This window comes from Anas acuta, chromosome 2 (assembly GCF_963932015.1).
Source record: "Anas acuta chromosome 2, bAnaAcu1.1, whole genome shotgun sequence".
Taxonomy (NCBI): domain Eukaryota; kingdom Metazoa; phylum Chordata; class Aves; order Anseriformes; family Anatidae; genus Anas; species Anas acuta.
Window position 1 is genome coordinate 72,578,618 of NC_088980.1, and position 26,282 is coordinate 72,604,899.

The 26,282-nt window shown below is 35.4% G+C and overlaps 1 protein-coding gene across 8 annotated transcripts in view; it reads right to left on the reverse strand.

The window, feature by feature from the left end:
• Positions 1-26,282, reverse strand: part of CDH18 (cadherin 18) — a 434,225-nt gene that overhangs the window by 190,303 nt on the left and 217,640 nt on the right. For 7 of the 8 annotated variants that reach the window (XM_068670852.1, XM_068670851.1, XM_068670845.1 and 4 more), the window contains 2 exons: positions 21,269-21,345; positions 1,915-2,395 (listed from right to left, as the gene is read on the reverse strand). In XM_068670852.1, the coding sequence (XP_068526953.1) occupies positions 1,915-2,142 (228 nt within the window). In that variant the 5' untranslated portion in view covers positions 2,143-2,395; positions 21,269-21,345. The remainder of the gene's footprint in view (positions 1-1,914; positions 2,396-21,268; positions 21,346-26,282) is intronic. The other variant, XM_068670850.1, reaches the window with a different exon arrangement.

The window sequence follows — 26,282 nt, forward strand, 5'->3', positions numbered from 1 at the left end:
TAGAAAATTACGAACCCCACAGGGAATTTTTACAGGAAACGGGGGGGAATATTGGTAAGTACAGAGGAAGAAGTATCCTCTGACAAAGCACGTAGTCACATTCTGACCACAAAGGATCAAAAGAAATCCTATTCATTGATCTCCATAAATGTAGCATTAATATAGAGGTCTGAGGATGAAAGAAAATGTGTAACATTCTCATGGGAACATAAATTTGAAGAGGCCATCATTTTGCACACTGTATCCAGGTCTCTAGTCTTAAATGCATTCATGATTGCAACTGCTTTCATAAAGATAAGCATGATTTACTTTGAAAGCTGCTTAGAATCATATTTGCCTTTTTTAAGGTATGACAGCAAAGCCTATAATTGATCTGATGACCAGATCTTCCTCTTCCTCTGTCAGTTACACCTGACAAATCAATAGTGCATAAGAAAAATTCATGATACTATTCTGTATGAGCCTTATCACATCGTGGTCCCAAGGTTTACTCTGTATCTCCATTTAACAGTCTTCTTCATGGCATCTATCTCTTTCCAGATAATGTTTTGATTCTCCTACATAGCTCTGTATCAGTAACAGGTTTATAGAATATTTCTTTTATTCCAAAATCATACATGAAAATATTAATCAGTCTAATATAAGTCTAGAGTAATATGCCCTCATCACCTCACCTATTTTAAAAGCTCGTCTATCAGTGCAAACCATTATCTCGATTTATAAAGGTCCCTCCCCAGCCTAAATTTTCTGTACAAATCCTATCAATTTTCAGCACGCCAAGTACTTGGTATTTTACTAAGATTGGCCTAACAAAATAGTTGTGTGTGTTTTTTTTTTTTCTTTATGTTAACAGTATCTTAAACAAAAATCCTCCAGTTGCTATTTTTAGTTCAAATGATATTGTTCATATTTGAAAGCCCTTGCTACCAGGCATGTGTGATTTCAGGAGCTACTAGTTTCCTTGGATATTTTGCATATTCTAAAAAATGATTTTCAAGATTCCCAACTTGCATGCAAACTGAAGGCAAAATGAATAAATTCCTTTTCCATGCCTTATCCCTATTAATTATATTTCTTCACCCCTCTTATTCAACCTCTTTATCCAATTTCATTGATGATAATAAGAAATTTTATGCTGAAAGACGGCATGCAGGGGGAGAAAAGCTTCATCTGTTGTAGGTCTTGCAGTAAACCCATACGTACACTTTCTGTTATTTTAATGCAAATTTAAAACACAAATTATGTAGATAACATTACACATTATAAACTAGAATTCAGTTGGCCAGCCTACAACTGCATCAGGATGAATCTTACACCTGACACTCGCTTACTCACTATGTAATTCAACATATAAATGCAGGGCTTGTTGGTCCTACAGACTCCTGATGAATTGTAACAAGTAGTATATACCTCCTGCCTTTCATTATAGGAAAGGCACAGAGAAATCTCCTTTTGGAATAGCACTTTTCCACCCTGCCCTTTATGTGGAATGAATACATTGTTGAACCTAGACTGTATTTATTATATTTCCTGAAGTAAAACTGAATCTTACTCTAAAGTAGCCTGGAAAAGCCTTTGGGGCTTACATACTTAAGCATTATGTATTTGAGGTTCTACAGAATCTGATATGAGCACCAGCTGCGTTCACTCCATGTTCAGTTGAACTCAGAAGAAATGCTGTTATACTTTAACAACTTCATCCTGTTTCCTTTTATTAATATTTCTGCTTATAGTAAACAGAGAAGGTATACATAGGGAACAGGCAAGCTCACTGTGCATATATAAAGCAATCTGAGTGATGTTAACCTTAAAAAGGAGGTGACGTATAAGGAGATACTTGGTTTTCCTCTATCTGTGCCACATTTCAGCATTTCAAGGAATGGAAAAATAAAAACAAAAAGGCAATAACCTTACCTTTCCTACATACTGAGGATCTGGTCCCATGTGTTCTTCTAAAACAAAGAACTGATTCCATACCCATCCACGCTTGGGACGATGATGCACTTCCGTTTCACCTTCTATGTGTTTGGTTTGATTTCTAGTCACCTTGATGGAGCCATGGTGAGCAGCTCCATAACACCTCTGCACAAAACAGAGACAAAACAGGACTGGGCAGATACAAGATGTACTTGTAATTCTCATTGTAGGATAAGGTTCCTGGTCAAAGTTTTCTTTCTCTTGTCTTTTTCAGCTGTAATCCTTTAATAAGTTCCCGAGATGGAAGGTGAAGCCTCGTTCAGAAATACAGTCCAAAATGGTTTTTTCTGCTTGTTCATGATTTAGCTGCCCACTGGGGTAAGCTCAAACTATATTTACATTATGAAAAGCTGACTGGAAAAATTGGTATTTCTTCTGAGGTCTTCACAATAGAGCTCCACAGCCGACCATTTTCTATCTAATAGGGAAAGAAAAGAAAGCCACTTACTCATCACTAAAACCAGCAATTTTCAGCTTTTTGACCTTAGAATATATTCACAGCTGTACCAGCCAGTCTCTCAAAGACTCCCATTGTAACTAAAATTTCTTTTCATCCCTTTCTGTAAAAATGTTTTCTGATTGTTTTTATTAAAATAGTAAAAATTGGATGATCCATGATGGTTCTATCGGCTCTTAACTGCAAATCATTGATCTGGTTTGGCAATAAAATGAAGTCACTGCCAGTGTCATTAGACACATATCAATTGCTAGTTCATTTTAGATGAGTTTTTGATCTTACTTATACTGCACAGAGATCCAGCATGGTGAAAAATACCAAGGCTATGACGGCTTTCAAAGAAAAGTGTCCAAAATGGGCTCTGAGGATTCTGAGTCAGTATGAGAGCATACTAGCAGGGACAAAATGTGCATTTTCACCCCCCTGTTCTTTACTTAAACTCCAACAAATATCATACTAGAATTTCTCAAAGTTATTCTATATAGACAGAAAATTCAGATACTGATTTTTAGATTTATAAAAACATCTACGTTCCCAGTGACAATATTTTTTCAACTTCAAAAGGAAAATATGACCTTTTTATGCTACAACAGTAACATATGAAAATGTACATGGAAGTTGACATAGCACAAAGTATTTTTTTAACCTCAGAGTTATCCTGAACAAATGTTTTGATCACATATATAAATATATCAAGTATCGATCAATTAGGAGACTCTAAACATACAAATAAATATTAAAAAAAAATAGAATTGCCTTCTAACATTGATTTTGTTTAGGTACCATAAAGACATTACAAATTAGTGAACAGAAACACAATAAATTCATGAACAGAAACACGAAGAAGCAAGAAAGTTTCTCATCAGAATAACAGAAGAGTATTTCAAGAGTGTGTTGTACATCAGAAATACCCATTAAGGACATACTTTCTACTGCTGTTATCCGGTTTAGGACAGTGTGTTATGCTGAAGTAAAGGAATACCACCAGTCTCCTGTGTCCAGGGAGGAATTTAAAAAGAAACTCTGTATGGTATTTTCCACTGAAGAATGGATTTTTTTTAGCATTACGTTTTACCCTGCTTTCTATTTCTATATCAAAGGAATCTCCCCTCAAACTCTACAAAACCACTGATCTCTTAGAAGTCTCACATCCAATCTCTGTACAGATTCATGTGACCCAATGCATTATTACCTTCTTTAAGTACAAATGTGAAGCAACAGGAATTTTTCAGAGCTAAATGTTCTATGAAGTCATACCAGGGAGAGAAACCAGACATTCTGAGCCATATTTGTTTCTAACCGTATCTTCTTCCTTGGTTTCCTTGCTCTTCTGCGTTCTTTCCTTATTCTTGCTAGAAACCATTTTGAAACCACTAGAAACAGTTTTGCCTTGAGGCATACAATTGCCTCCTAAAAATTCCTATATTTACAGATAAGCTACTTAAATAGATAAGTCATTGTTATATTTCAGAGGTGCATTAAAAATAAGCAGTACCTTACAAAATGGTAAGGCTGCAATTTTATCCATTCCAGTATTATTTTTCTTCCCTATGTTTCCATCTTGGGAAATGTCTAGGAGCAGTTCATAAGACTATAAGCAGTGCATAATAAGTTAAAAAATTGTATATAAGGTGAATTGAGATTCCTAAGAATGGCACATTTAAAATTTATTTGAAATCATTACTACTGAACTTTCCTTTATAAAAATTGTGGGGATGGTGGTGTTGGAAAACTCATATCTTATAAAAGAGTAAATATAAACAAAAGCATTAGATATCCACAAATCAAGATTTACTATACAGAACTTTGTTTCTCACCTCTCTCAGAAGTCATCCACAGAGCAAATTCAAAAATACCATGATGGATTCTGTAAACCATGTTATTTACATGGCCTGGCTCATGTATTAATTACAACAAATAACAGAAATACAAAGGGCTTCCTCATCTCAAAAGTGTCTGCTCTTCTTAGGATTAATATAAAGTAGAAGAAATTGAATTTACATTGTGCCAGAACCGCTATGTAATTTAATTCAGTTCAGAGATTACCTGTTACACAATCCAACACATTTTATTTTTTTAATTATTATTATGCTTATTTTCTAAATAAATTTAAGACAGAGATAGAGAGATGACAATGAAGTCTATTTCCTGTTATAATCATGCTTAGAAATCCAGGGTTCAACAATACTGTGAAGTCAGGAGAATAGTTTTCACATGATGAGCTTGACAATTAAAAAAGGAAGGATATTTAGTGAAGAACTTTGAAGTGTTTTTGCTCTTATAATCTATTTTAAAACCAAATCCAAATTAATGCTCAGTATAAAGGTCCTCATTCTTACTTACTAAGCACATGTTTTCAAAAGGTCTACTGGAAACATTCATTTTTTTTAAATCCTGGCCCCCACAAAAAATAATAGAAGAAGCATCTCTTCCATGAAGACAACAAAAGTCTACAGGGAGTAAGTACAGATGGAAAGACCTAGAATGGTAAACAAAGAGACAGAAAAGCAAAGAACAGACAAACCTGAACTGTGAGCAACTGAAGTAGGACTGAACTTTATGAAATGCCTTTAATTGTTGCCTTACGTTAATATACTGAGATGTTGACTGCTCAGTGCTCTCACCTGCAGCTTCAAATGAAGTGTCCTGCTTTATGGGTTTTGTTATAATGATGCAGGCAGCTACAGAGTAGACTTGTGTTATTGCTGTCTCCTGGGAGCCCTGATGAAAATGAGTTGTGTATCTCAAGAGACTGTCAGAGAAAGTTAAAATTAAAATAAATAATTAAATAAGATGAGGTGGGAAAGTCCTACCAGTAATGCTGGAAATCATTACAGCAGAGTAGTTACTGCTTAGCGTGGCAGCAAGCCTCTATAATGAACTCCCAGGAAACCAGTAGAAGCACAGCAATGCAAAATGTACCACCACAAGAGAGACATCGTTAACAGCGGAGACTTGTCCTGAATCTCAGTGTCTCTCATCTCCTATAACCAAATTGACCACATATTTGAATTCATATGAATGATTCATTTTTGCAGATGCACATTCGACGCAGCTGCACACCTTTTATTTTAAATCTCTCAGGAACCCTTTTCAGTCCAATTGCGATGGAGCTACAATTAGTTATAGAACTTGCAATAAATTGCATTTCTAATTCGCTTTCTGAATTCCAGTTCTACACTCCGCCCTCTAGACTTCCACCAAATCAGAAAATTCCAATGTTATCAAAATCTGACCAACTTCAATATCATTACTTAGGGATAAATAATCAGACATGAAAATATTTCCTCCTTTCTGCACTTCCTGTGCTTAGTGTATTGCCAATGTTACATTCTTCAGCACTGCAGAAATAACACTGTATTGAACAATGCCTTCTGCACATGCTAGTATGGCAGAACTAGTGTCCAAACTGTTTCGGAGAGTATTTTAAAACTTTATTACACATTGTTATCTTGACCCTTTGTTGTATTTATGTTGCAGTTATATATATGAGCATAAAACCTGGAAAAAAAAATAAAATGTTCTTAAAGTAGTTTAATAGCAATTTCAATAACTACAAATGTTTAGACATTGTAGCTCTACATTGTCACTTCTTTTAGAAATGGGAAGCTGAACTACTTTTTCACTGTCATAGCATACAGACGTTCCTTTTTATCTGTGAGATAACTGCATGAGATATTGAATTCCCAAATAATTGTTAAATTTATGTGCAAAGATACATTGGTTCTGAAAGCTAATCTTTATCAGCCTGAAATTGTATCAGTTTCATGAAGAACCAGGGAAGAACCTCATCTCTTTAAGCCAACAGCACTAGCTCATGGGTGTGCAGTGTCAAAGGTGCAATTTCTTGTACCTTTTTCACTCTTACACAGTCTTTTGGTAAAGACCACTTCTAACAATCAAAACTCGGGAATTGTTTTGATTAAGCTATGACTGAGGAGTGCTAAGCCAAAACCTGCTAAGCTATAACTGACTTTATTTCATTTAATAAATTATTTTACATAAAATCCCTTTTGCAAAATTGATAGAAATAGACGCAAAATAAAGCTACCATGGAATACAGGTATTTTTTCTTTCACGTAAGGAAACAGAAATCCTGTTGTGGGATTTCCACAACAGGATTGTGTGTTTTCCACAGGTGTGGAAAAAAAAAAAAAAAAGTGAGAAAATAAAAAAAGGATCCAAGAAAGACAAGCAATCAGACATTATAAAAAAATAAGTAACAGAAGAAATTTAAGAGTAAGATAAAACAAAGCCACTGAAAATTTCACTTAGAAAAATAAATCAAGATAAAGAAGCAAATTGGAAAGTTCAAGTGGAAACAGCTGCAGCTGTGAAAGCTTCTATGTGAAGTTATCAGAGATGATTTTCCTCTCAGACCTGAAACTGTATATAAAAAAAAAGAAAACAAGCAGTATGATTCCTGTGGAATTTAAGAAATCCAGTTTATACAGTTTAACAGAAAGTCAGTTAAGGAAAACAGTAACTGAAAATACAAATCAAAAAATAAAATTCAACACCAAATATATGGATCAGTGAATTGGTATGCCAAGACTGTCAAGAGACAAAACTCAGTATTTATTTCCCTATGCTCTTTTACTTTTTGTACCAGAAAAGCTTTTTAACTTCCACATTCTCCTGCACACCTCAGAAACCAAGTCAATTGATGAGACATTTTGTTCAGAAAATAAAAAGGCAATATAAAGCAATGTAACAATATAAAATAATATAGCAATATAAGGACAACTCCATAAGCTTAATGATTGCAGGTTGTTATGTGGTGTGAGTAATAAATTGTGAGATTCTTAGGTTCAATTTAAAACCAGAGAAACACATTAGGCAAAATTAATTATTTAGATGAGTACAACACTCTTGCTATCAGTGGCCAAATAAAAGCCAAGGAAAGGAAAAGAAATGCCCTCCTTTTTTGTTTTTTCTCCCTCCTTACCTCCTACCCCTCAAAAGAAAAGGAACAGTCATACTAAAAGCTGTAAAACAAAACAATAACAAAACAACAGCTGTATCCTGGGATTAATTGATTAATTGCTTAATACCAGGAATTAATAAATTACTCTTACTCTTGATTTTTTAAAGTTACCAGTAGTATTATTTTGTTTCAGAGTTAGCATTAAAATATTTTAAATTCATCAAAGTATCCCAGATGGTGATGTGTGATGAATTTTTAAATAGCATTCTGACTGACGGACACCCATCAAACAATTCCTATGTATGAGACTCCGTTCTTCCTGCTTGCTCAGACACCCCCAGAGACAATGTCAGAAGCCTCAATTAAATTTCCAGTTTATATCACAGATTTCTTCTAAATTCTCGTAATCCAGGCAACATTTAAAATCTAAGAATATCTATATTTCTCTCTCCATTTCTTCCTCCATTCAAGGTAGGTATTCCCCAATATAGTCCCCAATATTCCTTTTACCTTCTTTTACTACCTACTTCATTAGTCTTATTACTAGATTCTTCTTATTAAAATTTCTTGATTTATTGACTCTGTAATATCTTAGTAGTTTCCAAATCAAGGGAACCAATATACTATTAATATTCAATAAATAGGATCTTAGATTTGAAATAATTTAGATTTCAGAGGTCTAACTGAAACAGGTTGTGGTTTTGTTCTTATTTCCATCATATGTTTGATTTTAGACAGTTCATACCTAGGACATATACAGTACAAGTATGGACTCGTCTTTATTTCTAGCACAACTGATTGGTCTGATCTTTTCCTTTGTAAATGTACTTTGTCATACTAACTACATATTGAGACTAAAAAGGAAAATGATACAGGCCAGAGAAAACTTCTCATCCAGCGTTAACACACTGACATTTCCAGTTTTCCTTTAAAGTTCTGACTGTTTTGTGAAGATGGAATAAAGAAATTCGAAACATTGATTTAAAATTCTGGCTGCAGCCCTAACTATTAGCCATCACTGTTTCAAACTGAGTTTTAAATTAAATATTGTCTTCATTTTTCCTTGGCTTTCACTCCCAGTTTTAAATTAGTTCAGAGTCCATACTCCCTGTTAGCTTAACAGGCCTTAATAAAGTTACCTCACTGGCTAGAACAGGTGGCATAATTTTATCTATCTGGGTCATAAAGCAGAATAGGCGTGGTATGAATAAAAGCTTTTGTGGTTATTCATAGAAATCACCACACATTCCTTACAGAAAGAAGTATGTGAACTAGAATTCTGATTTTGTTATGCAAAAAGTGGGAAGTAAAGCCTAACAGCCTAACAATAATTAAAACAGAACAAAAATGCTGAGCTAGCACAAGCAACTCCGTGCAGAGCTACTTCCTACTAACACCTCTGTTAAACTGCATTAATCATGTTATACATAGATGGGCTTCCCCAGAGGACAAAACCCCACTTGTGCTACCTAACAACAGCATGAGGATGAATCGAGAATATGGAAAGGAGAAACAGTCTTAGGAGATGTACAGTCAAAAGAGCTATTAAAAAGGTTTTAATGTTGCTTATAGCATTAGAAATTCCTGAATAATAATTGGGATGACACTTTATTAAAATAATAATAATAATTCAAGACTGTCTTATACCAAGGCATTAAAATAGCAGCTTTAGTTCCAGTTTTATAGACAGCAATACATACTTGTGATCAAAGTACACTCTTCTCATACTGTGTGTAGCTAAACACCAAATACAAGCTTCAGTTAATTCCTGAATGGATAGCATCAACTGAGGCACTGATTATAAAGAGTAAAACTATGGCATATTATAACTGGGCAACTAATCCAGTCCCATTATATGGCAAGGGAAACGGCTTCCACATGGCCCCAAAAAAGGATTCTAGGTTCCATAAGGCCCAATGTGATACATACACACAAAAATGCTTTTTGAAGAGGAACTGTATCTCTTTTAACAAGAAAACAAGAACAAGAAACACTACACAAATGAACACAAAAGGGTTTAGTGTATAGTCCTTTCATTTTTACTCTGCCACAATCAAAATTCATTTTTACTTATAAACCACCCAACAATCCATAACAGCGCAAGAAATCCATTAGAACCAGCATGGGATTCAAGTTTTATTATCATAACAGGATTTTTTAAAGTGTGTCCAATTGACATTTTGATTAGATGATGCACAAGATGAGCTGATCTCTATGTTGCCTTTAACAATTAATAGCTACAGTGAGTGGTAGCTGTAGAATGATTTTAAAGATTCATTCATTTTTGAAAATACACTGAAAAGGGTTATTAAAAGGCATTTTGTATGACTGGGCACAGGAAAACATTATACAGTACAAACCAATGGATTTGTTACCCTGTTGAGCAAATGCTTTTTATGAAAGAGTAAAAATGGGTAGAGAAACATACATGTATCATCTTTCCTGAACAAAGGAATATATGCAAACTTTGCAAACAAAACAGGAACAGAACTTAGCTTGCAAACAGTATTGCATATAGACAGGCAATTATTAACTATGATGAATAGTTAGTGGAAATTTGACATTAAAACATGATTAAGAGATTCAAAGCCTGTCCTCAGTTGTCATACAACACTTTTATATATATAATAAGCAGGCACTCAGAAACTTCAAGATAACAGTGCTCTGCCACAATCAAAGACTGTAGAAATTTTGTTTCCAACTATATACAGAGAGCAACTGGAAAACTGCAACACAGTAACAACACAATTAGTCAGATAAAATCCAGCCACTGTTTCTATAAGCTATAATTGCAGACAAAGTCATGCTAGCCATTACCTGCTGTGAAAGGAACAACTGTTAAACAAAGAAAGATGAATCATGTATCTGACTCTGACTCACGCCTTTCTCTTTGCCTCAACCAGAGAGGATTCCACCTACATTTATATCTAGATTCCATATTTCTAGCCAAGGACAGTACAGATATGTAAGACAGAACAAAGATACTTTTATGCTCCAAAAGCAGAAGAGCCTTTTCTTATTTTCTGTTTCCCTTCCCAAAGAACTTGATAAGAAAATAAAGATGTCATTGATTTATTGAGTCATTCCTCCCATTTATAAAGGTCAGATCAACCAGTCAGGGAGGAAAGCACATACACGAGACTCTGATGAGCAATTACCCACAGGAAAAACTTGCAACTGACTTCTTGTGCATAGTCCACAGTACATAATTTGTACTAACAAATGATTTCTCAAAAATGAATAGCGGGAGCTTCTCTGGGAAGTATAACATCCCAAATGAATGGTAAAATAAGCAAAAAACAAACAAACAAACAAAAACAAACAAAAAAAAAAAAAAAAAAGGGAAAGGTGGTCCAATGTAGACAGCAAAAGCTGAAGAAAGAATTGAAGACATTTACCTCCCATCCTTTGCTACTACTTCGGCATTCTGTGCTTGAAATTCTTAAAATCATGTAAATAATTCATTATAATTTTGTTATCAAAATGTTAGAGTATTTCAAATGCAATGTATTTATGTTTCTTAGATTATAATAGTGATAAATATGTTACTGGTTACTTAAACCCGTACCTCAGTGTCTTAGAGAAAAATATTAAATGACCTATCCTTCTAAATAAATCTTACTGCATATGCTTGAAGTTTGAAAATATTCCTTTTCCAGTATGCCAAGAGGGGTGAGTGTTCTGTGAGAAAGCATGCCTAAAATGTGATATATTTTAATAGAAAAAATAACTAAAATATATTTTTACTGGCTGATTTTTCCCTTTTAAATCAAAACATAAATTGCCACCACTGTTTCTGAAATAATCTACATATTTTTGGTAAATAACAAGACAGGAAGAAAAACAGAACTTTTGTTCCATTTTTTAAATTTAGCAACATTATTGAAATAATGAAGGAAAATAAAACTGAGTCAAGGCAAATGAGCCACTTCTATTTAACAGACACAAAATAGTTTGTTTAAATTGAATATTGTTTGTATATTTACAATCAACTAACTTTCAAAGCAAAGGTCATTTTCTTATAAAAACATTTAAATGGCATAAGTAACTAAACTTGAGCCTTCATATAAACAGTTGTATGTAACCTTCTATAAGCAATTTTGCTTTCACAAAATGAAATGTTGCAATTAAATAACTTCCTGACTGAAAATTCCCAATATGCTCTTCATTTAATGCATGCTACTTGCAGATTTTTTCCTTGGTTAGTAATTATGCTGAACTTGTATTTCCAACTGTTCATCACAGTTATGACCAACTTAGCCCATTTTTCTTATGCTGGACTCAAATGACAAAACTCGGATTTCCCCTAGGCAAACTGCAAAATTCCCATTAAGTTAACAGAGACAAACTTTCACTTTAAGTTCAGTAGCACTCAGCATCAGCTGCATTCTTTGGTTACACAAGAGAGTATCTTGTGTACTTTTGATTTTTTTTACCTATATTAGTGTATTTTAAGTTATAAACATTATAAGGCACAGAAGCCTACAGTAAATATATAAAGAACCCCTTAATTACAGCAATACATGAAAGGAAGAATTTATGAGTGGCTGACAAAATATTTCAATTTTCAGTATATCTTGCTATTTTGTATAAATAATAAAGATTTGGAGAAACCAGCATTAAGAGGTTGCCCAACTTTTGACAGATAACACCATCTACATGGCCCAGTTACTGGCAAAATAATCAAAAATGCCAAGATCATCCTTCTTGTTCCCTGCAAAGAAGAAATAGTAACCTGAATTCTATTTAAAGTTTGATTTTTTGAGTACCACACAAAACCAGAGCAAATCGCTACTGGCTTCATTGAAAGTGCCATGAAGTCTTTACCAATCTTACAATATCCTGACATCACATGTATAATCAAACAAAACTGAAGTCAGGAAGAACCTTTGGGCATCACCTGATCTAACCTGTGGCTCAGATCAGGGTCAGCTTCTGGGTTGGACATGACTGCTTAGCTGCAGGAAAGCTTGTGGAAAAGAGGAACATGTACTGGCCTGGGGTTAAGCTAGCTGAACAGAAGACCAGAGACCACTGGATATGGCAAAACTAGCTGGGCACATGAAATGATAACAATATAAGAAGTTACAGACAGAGCCACAAGGGATGGCTGGATCCCACAGAGAGGAAGGCAGCTGAACTCTACACACTATTCAAGAAGAGTATGGGGCCCTTTTGGAGAGTAACACCTTGCAAGGTCCACACTGCCTAGGTAACCATCTTCATTCTGCTTTCTAAAATTGAGACTATCTAGGAAACACTATCAGAAATACTGAACTTGAGTGCAATTCAAATAAATTATAATAATAATGAAGAATTATGGAAGTCAAAAAAGAACAAATAAAAGAAAATCCTCCTCAGAAGTAAAGCATTGAGGGACAAGAGAGCAAAGAGCAGCCCTGCAGAAAGGGATCTGGGGGTTCTGGCTGACAACAAGTTGAACATGAGCCAGTAGTGTGCCCTCGCTGCCAAAATAGCCAGCCGTGCCCTGGGGTGCATCAGCACAGCACAACTAGCCATTTGAGGGAAGGGATTGTCCCACTCTGCTCTGGTGTGGCCTCACCTCGAGCACTTTGCACAGTTTCAGGTGAGACAGTATAAAAAGGACCTGACACTATTACAGAGCATCCAAAGCAGGGCTACAGAGATGGTGAAGGGTCTAGAGGGGAAGATGTATGAGGAGCAGCCGAGGTCCCTTGGTTTGTTCAGCCCAGAGCAGAGCAAGCTGAGGGTAGGTCTCATAGCGGCCTGCCATGAGGGCAGCGGAGGGGCAGGCGCTGAGCTCTGCTCTCTGGGGACAGCGACAGGACCCGAGGAGCTGGAACAGAGGAGATTCAGGCTGGCTCTTAGGGAAAGGCTCTTCATCAAGAGAGTGGTGGGGCACTGGAACAGATTCCCCAGAGCAGTGGCCATGGCACCAAACCTACTGAAGTTCAAGAAGTGTTTGAACAATGCTCTCAGACGTAGGGTTTAATTTTTTGGTGATTCTGAGTGGAGCCAGGAGTTGGACTTGATGATCTTTGTTGGTCCCTTCCAGATCAGGAATATAATATAATATAATTCTGTGATTCTATGATTCTATCAGACAGAAAAAACAACACTGTAGAAAAGAAGTAATTTCAAAAGAAAGCTCTGTTAAGCAGTCATTGGCAATTCTGGGATTTTCTTGTGCAGATATAGTAATAAAGTAAAGAGAAAGAAAAGCTAGGGGGATATCCATGTATGTCAAGTCTAAATTTAGAGTCTGTATTTAAAAACATGTCTTTTCACATCACACTGTAACTGAGATGTCTTTTTGTCACTGATTTCTCCCGTGACATTACTTCTACAAACCATCCTATAATCACTTTCAGCCACAAAGCATTACTGCAAGTATGTTGATTTCTTCCCATCTTCCTAAAAATGTTTTCCTTTTACACCGTATAACTAGATTGTTCTCTGGTAGAACTGATCCTTTCATTATGAGCAGCTTTCCCTACTGTCTTAAAAAGTACATAATGCGCATTTCTTTTATTGTTATTATTCTTATCTTCCCGTCTTCTTTTCTCACTCTTCCAGCTCAGCCAGTATTAAACCATCATGTTTCTCGATTTATCACCTCCATCATTAAATGTATTCAGTTCCATTTCAGACTTACTTATAAATACTGAATTCCACAATTGGCATGTCACAGCTTTCTCACAGATATCTATAGTAAAATAATTATCTGTTAAATACAAACATTATAACTCAGCAACTCATTTTGCAAAGTATTCAAAAGTCAGAATCAATATACAAAACAATCACATAAATTGCAAAGGCAGCTTTGCCCTGATGGATGAAAGAAGGGGATACAGATAAAAGTGCATATGCTGAGTACATAAATGTCTGCCTAAAAGTAATAAATAAATAAATAAATAACTGTAATTTGGAACTTTCTATGTACAATTACTGTTTCAAATACAGAAATATTTTTGTTACCTACTTTTGTTATCTTGGCAAGAAAATAATCTCTAATAATCAGAAAAACACCGAATGTTTTCCAGAAGGCTGTCTCACCAGATGAGCAAATGCAAACCCACAAGTCAGATTTATTATTTTTTTTCTTTGAAAGAATTTAGAGTTACATTTGTAGCAGTAAGTATTTTTACTGCCACTTTGTAGTAGAAATGAACATAAGCATCAAATACTTCAACTTTTCACTCTAGGGTGAAGGTTGACTAGCAGAACGGATTTTTGCTGACTGCCTTATTTTTCTTATGTTGGATGATTCCCCAAGCCCAGATAACTAAATTTTCTATCATGGAGCAATAAGAAAATCCAGTCATTTGTATTTTATAAGAAACAACTTCTGTATAGTAGTTTAGTCAATATAGTGTAGTCATGGCAGATACTGAAAATTTCCAGAATATCCCAATAAAACATTTTCTTAAGTTTTCTGACTTGTTGTATTGAAAATCCAGAAAGAAACGCTGTACTAAATTTCAGGTGAAATCCAAATAGAAGAATTAAAAGAAAAATATCTCAGCATGAATTTTGAAAAGATATATAGAAATGACTGAAGTACTGTGCATGATTTAACTGAAGTTAAATACATTATGAAAACCCTACTAGTCTTAAGATAAATTCAGGTTTTATACAGCAGACAATTTTCATGTACTCATTTCCAATAAGCTTTAAATCTCCAAATATATTAATCCTACTGAATTGCCATAGGCTTTCTGTATGCAACTTCACTATATTCTTTTGAAAATTTTAGCTTCCATTCTTGTCCAACCAACTTTCCAGGAACAGATAAGCAGGTAGGTAAGTTGAGATTTAATGTCAGTCATAACACCAACAAATCCTCAGGAACAGAATGGGGAGGAGAAACAAGGTTAATCAGCAGAATCACGTCTTAGGTTCTGATTGTGCAAACAAAAAAAGACCTACTTAACTTTAAGCCTGTTAATGAAAAGCTCATTGACATTAATGGGATTAATTGTTTGCTTAGAACTCAGCTTAAAACTGAACTTTTTAAAGATCAGGTCACTGGCATTTCAGTGGGGGACCTGGAGAACAGATACCATAGACAAATAACATTACATATTGAAAAGCACCAGGAAAATTTAAGAACGTAACATTCAGTTTCAAAACATGTTTTTCTTCCATTAACACATGAATAATAGTCTAACAGCAAGTGAAACACTCTAAGCTCACTTTCATATTGGTCACAAATAAGAGACATCGCATGTAACTCTAGGTTTTCTAGTATGAGTTGAAGGTCTTCCAGAAATCACTCACAGTATGCTTAACAGTTTTAAGTTTAAAGCAGAAAAAGTTTTATATTGGATTCTTTGCACCCAGTGCAAACCACAACTTACATGCTTTCTGTACATAACTTACATACTCAACCTACAACTTACATACTTTCTGGAGCTCAGCTTTGTTTCTGTAAGTGAGCAGGATAAGAGTTTAGCATGATTCCCTGATTTAATAATCATCTGGCATCATTAAAAGAGCACCACAGTCAGAGCTGAACACCCAGAAACATTACCTTCTCATTTCAAGAAGCAGTGCATTTTACAGGAAAGATCAGTGTCCCAAAAAAATCTCAGTCTCATTTTGAGCCTTATAGTAACATTGCTTACAACTACGCTATATCCAGAGTACCCTGTTCAAGCAAGTGGTGAAAAGGGGTAGACTGAGGTCCCTAAATGCAACATGTAAACTCTCTGTGGGTGGAGGAGAACAAGTTGTAATAAACTATATCCCACTTATGAAAGGACTCATTCAACAGAATTAGAAAAATAACATTATTTAATGAGGAATACAACAATGAAAAAGATAACTTTAGAAGGATAACAGCTTACAAAAAATGTTAATGAGGCCTGGAATATCTACTATGAAAACAGTCAAACAAACAAACAAACAAAAAATGTATTTATTATATTATCTCTAGCCAGTCAATCAAGTGCTTTGTGTTTATACTATAAAGAAAATAACTCACCATGATTAGAGCTTAAAAACCTAATAAAAGTTCGTGATCTTTGTCTGATGCAGATGGAAGAGTTTTAAGGCAGCTTCAGGCCTATTTTATCTTGATAGAGATATCGTTTGTACAACAGGCTGAAGTAACTGATCAAACATGAGACTGAAGAACACAGGCTTGCCATGAGCATCTATAACACCCAAGCAATGACTGATGGAATAGGAGCTAGTATAGCAACGATGCTCCATCCCACACTTCACCTTAGCCTGGAGAAACAACAGTGAAATATTTTTGGGTACTCTCTCAAAGTGTTAGAACAAAACCTTTTTTTTTTTTTTCCCTAAACATCATCATGCATTTTACTGTAATTTTAAAATATGAATATTAGTTTCCTTTTTAAAATCCGGATTGTGATGTGCAGAGATTTCTGAAATTATACATTTCTTGAGACTCAGCAGACTCTGTAAGAGACACTTATGCTAGATTTAAGCAACACTAACTTGTGTTTAACACTTGTGTGTGCCCTTTGCAGGATGGTGAAGGGCTCTTATGTGATTATTGCAATAACAAAGATTTCTGATGCAATGAAAGGTAAACAGACACATGAAAATATACATATACATATACACATTCCAATGTAAGTATCCAGTAAAGAATGACACATTCGGTGCTTAGTGCATAGCTAATGACAATAAATATGAAGATTCTGTAAGAAATCAGAGTTCAGAATTAGATTACACTTTAAACATTGCTTTTGGATAGCACCTGTGAAAAGGATTTAAATGAGAATTATTCATTTAACTGTAGTTAACTCCTACAACTGTTTTCATAAGTTAATTGTGTTTGTCAGTACAGAATCCAAGCTTTCACCTAATAAAAGGTATGTTGCTTGGTTATCTTTGAGATCTTACCTTTCAAAAATCTAAATTTCTATTTACTATACAAACGTGCAATAAAGAGTTGAATAGGGTGTAAAGAAGAGAAAAAAGGAAAAATGTGAATAGGAACTCAAGATGTTTCTAACTTAGCTGCTTCCTCGATGCTTATATTTTCAGGAGTTTTTCAGTCTGTAAATGGAGAATACATACAAGAGCAGTTACTTCTTGTAAACAGCAGCTCTCCAGCTCTGACAGCAAAGCACTCAGTTTGGGCTGCACAACATATCCAAGAAACCAGAAATGGATGCCCGTACTGTGCTCAGAACTATGCTGATATGCACGTAAGCTCATTTTCTCAAACCTCATTTAAATATATCTGCACTATATCATTAATGTTGCCAATCAGTGACATCTTCCTCTGACAAAAAGGTCAAGAACAGACCAATGTATTATTAAATGACAAAGTTTGATTCTGTTTTTTTTTTTTTTTTGCAGGTACATGTATTGAACAAATGCCTGAGAAATCTGTCCTGCTGTGAGGATACAAGAGTTTTAATGCATGAACAAGGGCATTTGCTAGGTAAATTTCCTATTTTAAATTTCTTGGTTATTAAAGGATGGACATATACTACATATAACAGGAACTAAAGATATGTATGGATAGTAAACCACTCAAATATGCAATCTGCATATTCTACCAAAAGCAGAAATTCATTTACTTTAGGTATTAGATAAACATGCAGATGTAAAGCACTGATCCATCTCAGCAATGTTAAGTCCACAACACTGTCCAGATGTACTTACTTATAGCATACATCTTATTTGTTTTTGGTGTGCCTTTTGCATTTTTTGTCATACACATGTGAGGGAAAACTAATCCACTTCTGTTAACTGTATATTTTGCACCCCTCCCCCCTCCCCCCCAAAAAAAAAGGCTGTACAGAAAAAAAATATATATATATATTTTTTTCTCTTTTCATCCCTTACCCTTCACTATTTTTATTTGGACTGTAATTATTCAGAATCATACATTTTTTTTTATATAATTGGGTTATATACTCTTATTATAAACAAGTAATTCTTCTAAACAAAGGGAAATATCTAGATTTCTGTGTTTCTAAAAGCCACTTGCTACTGGATAGATATCTTCTACTGATAACAAAGATATAAAAAAAACAAAAACACTTCATAGGCATGGTCAGATCCAATAATTTAGAATAGGAAAGTTGTAGACATATGCAGCTCCATCTCATCTACTATTGTTGCTTTAAAAATAGTATAATGAAGGTAACATGCACCACAGACCACACTTTTTTTTTTATTTTTTACTGCATTTTCACCAGGGAGATAGGAAATGGCACTCCTGAGGAGCTGATTACATACAGTAGCATTAAGACAGCCCAGAAGGCATCAATCCTTTGATATGCACCAAAATAAATGATGGCAAGCAAACATTTTATGAGACAGTTGTACCTCTATCTATTTCTACACACAAATACAAAATCTCGTGTGACAAAAATGTTTGTACCAGACTAATATCAACCACCAACTACACACAATCACAACAGTTCATTTATCAGTATTTCTTAAATAAGCACTGACAACTGTGTACTAGTGGTGTCAATATAGTCCCACTTTGCACAAATATACAAACGATCAGAACGAACATTCATCTTCTCTTTTTTTTTTTTTTCTCAGTGATTTAACACTCCCAGAAACCATGAACCTTCTCATAGACAATGCCCTGAATGGCCAATGTCAAGTTAATCTTGCTTTATCTTTGACACAAGCTCACTCAAATGTGTTGTGGTTCTGTTCTGAATTTTTTTTTTCTAAAAATACATGAGAAAATACCCATAATACAGGGACTCCCTCCCATTTCTTCTGTTAAAATGTGTAACAAGATAATAATTCCTGTCAAATATGTAGAAAAATTATTAGGCAGCAACTCTTATGATCCTGCTGGACTAGACGGGATTTGTACTGGTAACCTAAAATCAGAATCTCTATTTCTGACTATAAGGTCATTGGCTATCTTACTGCCCCTAAAATTCAGCCAAAGGGTTTAGAAGTCGTATCTTCTTTATCTTTCTTTCCAATATTGTATTAAAAGCTTCATTTTCACTTCTATTGTTCTTACAGTTCAACAGCTTCTGTCTACCACACACCAGATTGCATAGATTTCTAATACTTTAATGCAACTATATCCACATGGCAACTTGTTTTCAGGTAATTTCTCAAGCAGTACAGCTACCAGCCACAGAAGATGGCCAATATTATTACAGTCATTCATAAAATATGTAATATTTATTCCAAAAATCTCATGGTCCATTATCAGCCTATAACCCTTGCAATTTGTGTGATGTATCATTTCCCACTCTTCCTCTGTTCCTTCCTTGCTTTCTATTACTGCAGTATTCATTATTCAGCAGTTCAAGTTAACTTCCACCCAAAGCCCAAGGAGGTGGTGGGCAGGAGATGTGCAGTACCTCAGAGACACAGGTATTGATTCTAAGTTGGAGAGATGGAGGAAGGTTGTGGGTAGACAAGACAAATGATTTCCTCCAACAGTGCAGTTATTGAAATATGCAGTCCACTTCCTCTGGTTTTCTTCTCATTCCCTGACATCTTGTTTCAATCTAGCCCATTTAAGGAACAAAAAAAAAAACCTTCAGCTTTTTGGCTGAGTTAGTCTTTCTCTGGTTACTGTGCTGAACTGGCTATCCGAGGGTATGAATAAGCATTAGACATGGTGTCTCAAAGGAGAGGGGAAGACAGCTGGGAGGTGTGCATCTGGTAGCAATGAGCAAACAGATTGGCTTATCTCATTCCAATCTGCATCCTGGTTACAACCTTCTACTCTCCCACCCCTCCCCCCCCCAAAAAAGAAACAAAATAAAGACACACTACACTAAAATGCAACACTTCCCAAGCCTGCTGTTTGATCCTCTAAATGTCCCAAGATTGTGTTCAAAAAGCTGCAGAGAACATCCTGTCCCACAGTCAAGGAGATCTTACTGTATTTGCCTTACTTGTGCTTACTTATTAACAATTGGGCATTAAAACATATTAAAGCAATGTCCATAATTCCTAAGCTAATGTAACTCCTACAGCCTAATATTATGAGCTTCTGTCTCAGCTGCTTTCATACTTCCAATTCTAAAAAAAAGCAAAAATTCACTCTTTCACCAATTCATTAATTTACTGATGTAGTGAGGGTTTTAAAAATACAGTTTTAAAAATACAGATTTCTTGTTGCAGAGTTTAAAGATTTTTCTTATGATTGTGCTCAAAAACAGCTTAAGTGCTTAATACCATTGCAAATATTTCTAAACCTTTCTGAGTCAAAGCTACTCTCATATTAGTGTTCCAGTTTAATTGCTCACATCCCGTTTTTAAATCTACCCTGTAAGATTTGTTATTATATATTGCTTTCTTCTGCAGTGATATTTTCTCTTGGAGAAAAACACAAAGCAGTTAACACCTGCATTTTGAAAAAGGAATTTTAATCTGGCATGATGAGAAAAAAAAAAAAAAAAAAAAAAGCATTTAAATTAACAGAAAAACATGCTGCAAATAAAGCTGTAAATAAAGTCATTTAGAGTACAAAGTACAAAACAGAGTGGCATTTTAATAGCATGCAAGTGCAGCTGACAGGCATATATTTATTCAATTAGTTCCTAGTTTCCATGGGCAGAGTTGTATGTACACATCCAAACTGCTTCCTCTAATTTTAGCAACTTTTTATATTGAATATTTAAAACCACTTAGTATCCAAATCAATTTAACAGAATGCCACTTAATGTAATCCTCAATTTTAGTTTTCAATAATTTACTCTGTGCACCTCAATACTGTTTATGACTGCATGTTTATGACCTGATCCCTAAATAAAGATCTCTTAGCCTTTTTAAAAATATTTCAGTTTCAAAATAATTAGACTTATGTGTGTACAAATAGCAGCGAATGAAACAACAGCATCATTTTATATGCTTCTCAGTATTATAAAAGTTTCATACCAATCTATCTGTGTATCCTACTTACTTCTGCAGCTAAAATAGCAGGTAAAACAGGCACTTACTGTTCAGTGGTTACAGGGCACTTCTCCACTCCTTTTCCAAACAACTTGCCAAATCAAACTTACTGCCTCTTTAGCTGCTGCCAGACAAAAACAAACAAACAAAAACTACGTCAGATTTCAAGAAACTGTGGGAGATGGTAGTTTACTAAAAATATATTCATATTCAGGGTGAACCATGAATATTTCAACAGTGATTTAATTTTTTTCTAATGTGTTCTCCACTGGTCTGCTGTAGTAAAGGATTGACTAAAGTTTGTGCCTAAGTCCATATTAGTATTACTCTCCTTTTTTTCATTTGCAAGTCCAAATATGTTTCATGCTCAGTATGAAATTAAACTTCTTTGAGTAGTCTTTTGATCTTTTTTTATTTTTTTATTTTTAGTATAGAATCTGGAAATTTCCACTGAAGAAAATGCAGTTGAAAAAAGACATGTATAAGAAACTTCTATTTTCCAAAGTACAGGATAGCAGCTGATTACTTAACATTCCCCAAAGGTATCAGTATCAGTAAGCAATGCAGTGCTAACACCAGCCATTCAACAGAGTTATTAATAATTACAATTCTAGCACAAATCAAATGTGCTAGAATTATTCCTATAAAAGCAGCACAAACAAGCATCTAAAATTTACAGCAAGCCTCGTTTACAAGACATGAGATAACATCTTAGAAAAATTAAGTTTAAACAGTCATTTCAGACCCTGTATGTTAGGGATGTCACCGTGTTAAACTCAGTTCTTTTTCTTGAAGGATGTAAAGCTCTTCATGACTGAAAAGTGAAATAAGAAACATCTGCTTTGAAAAAGTGGTCAGTAAGCACTTGATTTTAAGTGCCCACCACCATTTACTATGTTTCTGCCTACCCACTGCAGTAAGTGGCAATGGGAGAGACTACACGAAGACCCCTGCCATGTTGCATATGCCCACTCCTTACACGTGGCTAGGAGACAGCCCCTGCACTGCATGGGTGGAAATACATTAAAAATAGTTTTGAAGATTAATGTTCTCTGAATGAAAATAGCTGTTATCTCTGTCCCACAAGTAGAAAAACAAGGTGTGCTAAGTGTCACAGGATAAAACGTACTTGAAAATACAGGTCGGGTGAAATGAGGTCTCAAACACATCTACCCACTCTGCTTCTCCCGATGGGAGAGGCACAGATGAACTGCTAATGAATTTACAGCCCTGCAGCACCTTCAGGTCAGGAGACCATCAGGCAACAGCAGGGATAGGGGTCAGAGGCCCTTGCCAACCCCCAGGCGGTAAAGGCAGGCACAAAGTGGCAGGAAGAGCCTGAGACGAAGCATTGACCATCATTGGGATGAATGTTGTTCCACAAGTGCGAGGGTATCATAATCCACCCCCCAGCGTACCCCCTGCCCCTGCTGCCCAAGGACTGCTCCCAGCCAACACAGACATTGAAACCCATGCTAGCGGGTGAAGCAGTCCTCCTCTTGTGGATTCCACGTGGCCACCAATCCCTAGTTCCCCATGACATCGATCAACTTGCACAAGTAATGTAAGACGTCTGTAGGAGAATGAGGAATCTTTTCTTCCAGTACCCCAATCTTAGACACCAACTTCTTTCCCAAAGGTCTTTTCTTTATTTTCACAGGAAAAAAAATAAATAAAAATAATAATAATAAAAAAAATCTTAGCACTATTTTTAAACTTACCAACACTAATATTGAAATTTTATCAAGAAAATCTGATTTAAACTATTTCTTAAGCTGTAATATTTTGAAATTCATATTACTTATAGTCTTGTGCTGCAGGAAATCTCCAGTTAGCACTAAAGATCCCATAATACAAACGTGTTCGCTTTCTGAAGAAAAAATACTGGATCAAGTGTTTAATCTCTCTTCCTCACATATTTCAATTTAGTTTCATCTTTCTAATCTGCGGAATGATACCTGCCAGCACACCTGCTGACCTATGCATTTCTGGGTGCATACATCTCCTGTAGGAAGAAACAGAAGGAATCAGGAGAGTGGGGAGGGAGCACAAGCCAGGACACCAGTGTGATGGCTCAGCTCCTCTGGTTCTGGGGCTAACACATTAGAAATAAAATATTACCACTACAAACCTCACAGAAGACAGCCAGGAAGAAAGGTCAGGGAGTACACAGGACAGAACACTCTTCTACCCTCTTTTTTAGAGCTCATGGAGAGATAAAGAGAAGGAGATTGCAACCACCAACAGAAAAGCTGAAGAGGCACAAAAAGAGCATGGCACCAGCAAGTGTAAGATGCTGTAGGGAGTCCTCTCTTCCACAGAAACATCAAACAGATGCATCAAATTCTTCCTTTCCTCACTTTCCCCTCCAGATGATTTCATGTAAACTCTTGAACACAGTATGCATTTATATTTTCTTATGTGAAAAGTATGGAAATATGCAAGGTGACATAAAAGGGCTGGAGTTAGTTATAAATTATGCTGCTAATAATTGAAACATCATTTTAAAAGACGTTAAATTTAGTTTACTTTTCCTTTGCATCTTGCAAAAATAATTGTGCCAGTGATTTTTCATCTAAAGATGCAAAATAAAGGGAAATGAATATATCTGAAAATATTTATTGAAATAATGATTTCAAATAACTTTCAGGGCATGAAAAATTATTTTTGTCCTTTCTGTATTGCAGTATAATCACCAAAAGCCATAATCATATATAGAAATCAGTGTTATAAAAACATTAAAAAACAGTTTATTAACAATGTTCTCATTTTATTTCTTCTTGAATTATAGGTGGGATTGATGTTATAAAGACCTATTTTATTATGGGCATCCCACAGAGAATCTAAAAGAACCACAGCTGATGTATTGCTATGTAAATTTTGTAGTGAAGGTTTCTAAATTTCCTCAAACCTATAACTGGAAGCAATACAGTTACAGCAACTAAAGCTGTGGTATTACTCACACATATTCAACAGTGTTTGGTATTTTATTGAACAAAATCTTCTTACAGGAAAATGTTTGGCTGCAAGTATCATTGGGGACAGTTCAGATCACTGTGGGAGTGACTGCTTAAACTGAGGAAACAGTTTGCTTAGAAAGCAGTCAGGAAAAAAAAAATGTCAATTAAGAAATTGAGGAGACAAGTAGCATATGGAGCACTAAGAAGTAAGGACAGCTCAAGGGATTTAGGAACCCAGGATATACTGGCTGAATATTAGCACGTCATGTGACAATTTGAAAAGGCTCTCCTAAGCATTTTGGTATTTTCTTCTTTTTTTTCCTGTCACTAAATGATGAAAAGAGGGGGTGTTGTGGTTTAACCCGGCCGGCAGCTAAACACCACACAGCTGTTCACTCACCCTCCCCCTCCCTCTCTGGGATGGGGGAGAGAAATGGGAAAGTGAAGCCTGTGGGTTGAGATAAAGACAGTTTATTAAGACAGGAAAATAATAAATAATAAATAACAAATAACAAATAACAAATAACAAATAACAAATAACAAATAAATGTATGGAACAAGTGATGCACAATGCAACTGCTCACCACCCGCTGACCAATGCACAGCCTATCACTGAGGAGCCAGCCCCCCTACTCCAGCTAGCCACCCCTATATGGTGACATCAGATGGTATGGAATACCCATTTGGCCAGTTTGGGTCAGCTGTCCTGGGTCTGTCCCCTCCCAGCTCCTGCTGCACCCTCAGCCTGCCGTTTGGCAGGACAGAGTGAGAAGCTGAAACGTCCTTCGCTTAGCGTAAGCACTGCTCTGCAACAATTAAAACATCAGCATGTTATCAGCACTCTTCTCATCCTAATCCAAAACATAGCACCCTACCAGCTACTAGGAGGAAAATTAACTCTGTCCTAACTGAAACCAGGACAGGAGGCTAAAGAGTCTACCAAAATCAGCACTGGGCTCTTAACAATCTGTAGTGGCTGGACCTCATTTACCTGGATGCCTGCTGCCTTCTACATTCCAAATACTGTTGTGCATCTTTTGCATGAAAGGGGCATGAATGAATAGTTTTTAAACGTCTTTAAAATCAGTAACCTGCTCTCCCTTCAGCAGTTCAGTACAATGTACAATGAGGTGCATTTGGAAATTCGTTTTTAACTGATCTAGCATTAGTAAAAAATGTCAAAAACAGAAAGAATGCATTTATTTTCTTAAGCTCTAGGAAAATAAACCATGACACATTCTATCAGAGATACTGAAACTACACCCATGTAAATCAAATGCAGGAACCTTCAACTACTCACAGTTACAGCGAGAGATACAAGTTCATAACTTTATGAGCATTAGGATAATTCCTGCATGTTTTCTATGTTGAGGTCTGGGATTTACCTATTCTCTCTGAGATGAAAACATGCTCCACAGTTTCTAGTAGACACTACAGTAACACCAAATGTAGTATGTCTATTTATTCTATTAATCCTTTAGTATATAACACTAATACTATAATACTAATAATACCATTGCCTATTCCTATCAGTTCTCAAGTTTACCTTCCTCATCCTGCATCCTTTCTTCATTCTGTAAGAGTTTTATTGATATTATTATAATTAAGAGTAGACAGAGATGGCTTAGCTCTACCAATGTCAAATTTATTCTCAGCCAGAAATAAACAGCCTGTTAAGTGATTTCAGAAGTCAATTACTTTGCTTCAAACCATCAATGTATAGTATCCCTCGGAAACTGCTGAATGCTCTGGATTCCTGCAAATGTCCTTCATAAATGCCACAAATTTAGATAATCCTTAATGAATAACATAGTATGAACTAACCATCTGCTTTACATTGCTATTGATACTTTCCCCTTTTTTTTTTTCTGTGGAAAATTACAGTACAACATCACACACCCAATTATAGTGCACATAATAATCATCCCTGCTGACAGAATGACCCTAGAGAATACTCTGAAAATCTGAAAAAATTACAAAATGCAGGCATAGTAAAAATAATAATAATAACTTAAACAAAACAAACAAACAAAAAGAATATACTTTGATTAACAGAAGTGTTTCCTTTACTTGCTAAGGAAAGACTACTTATATATTCATC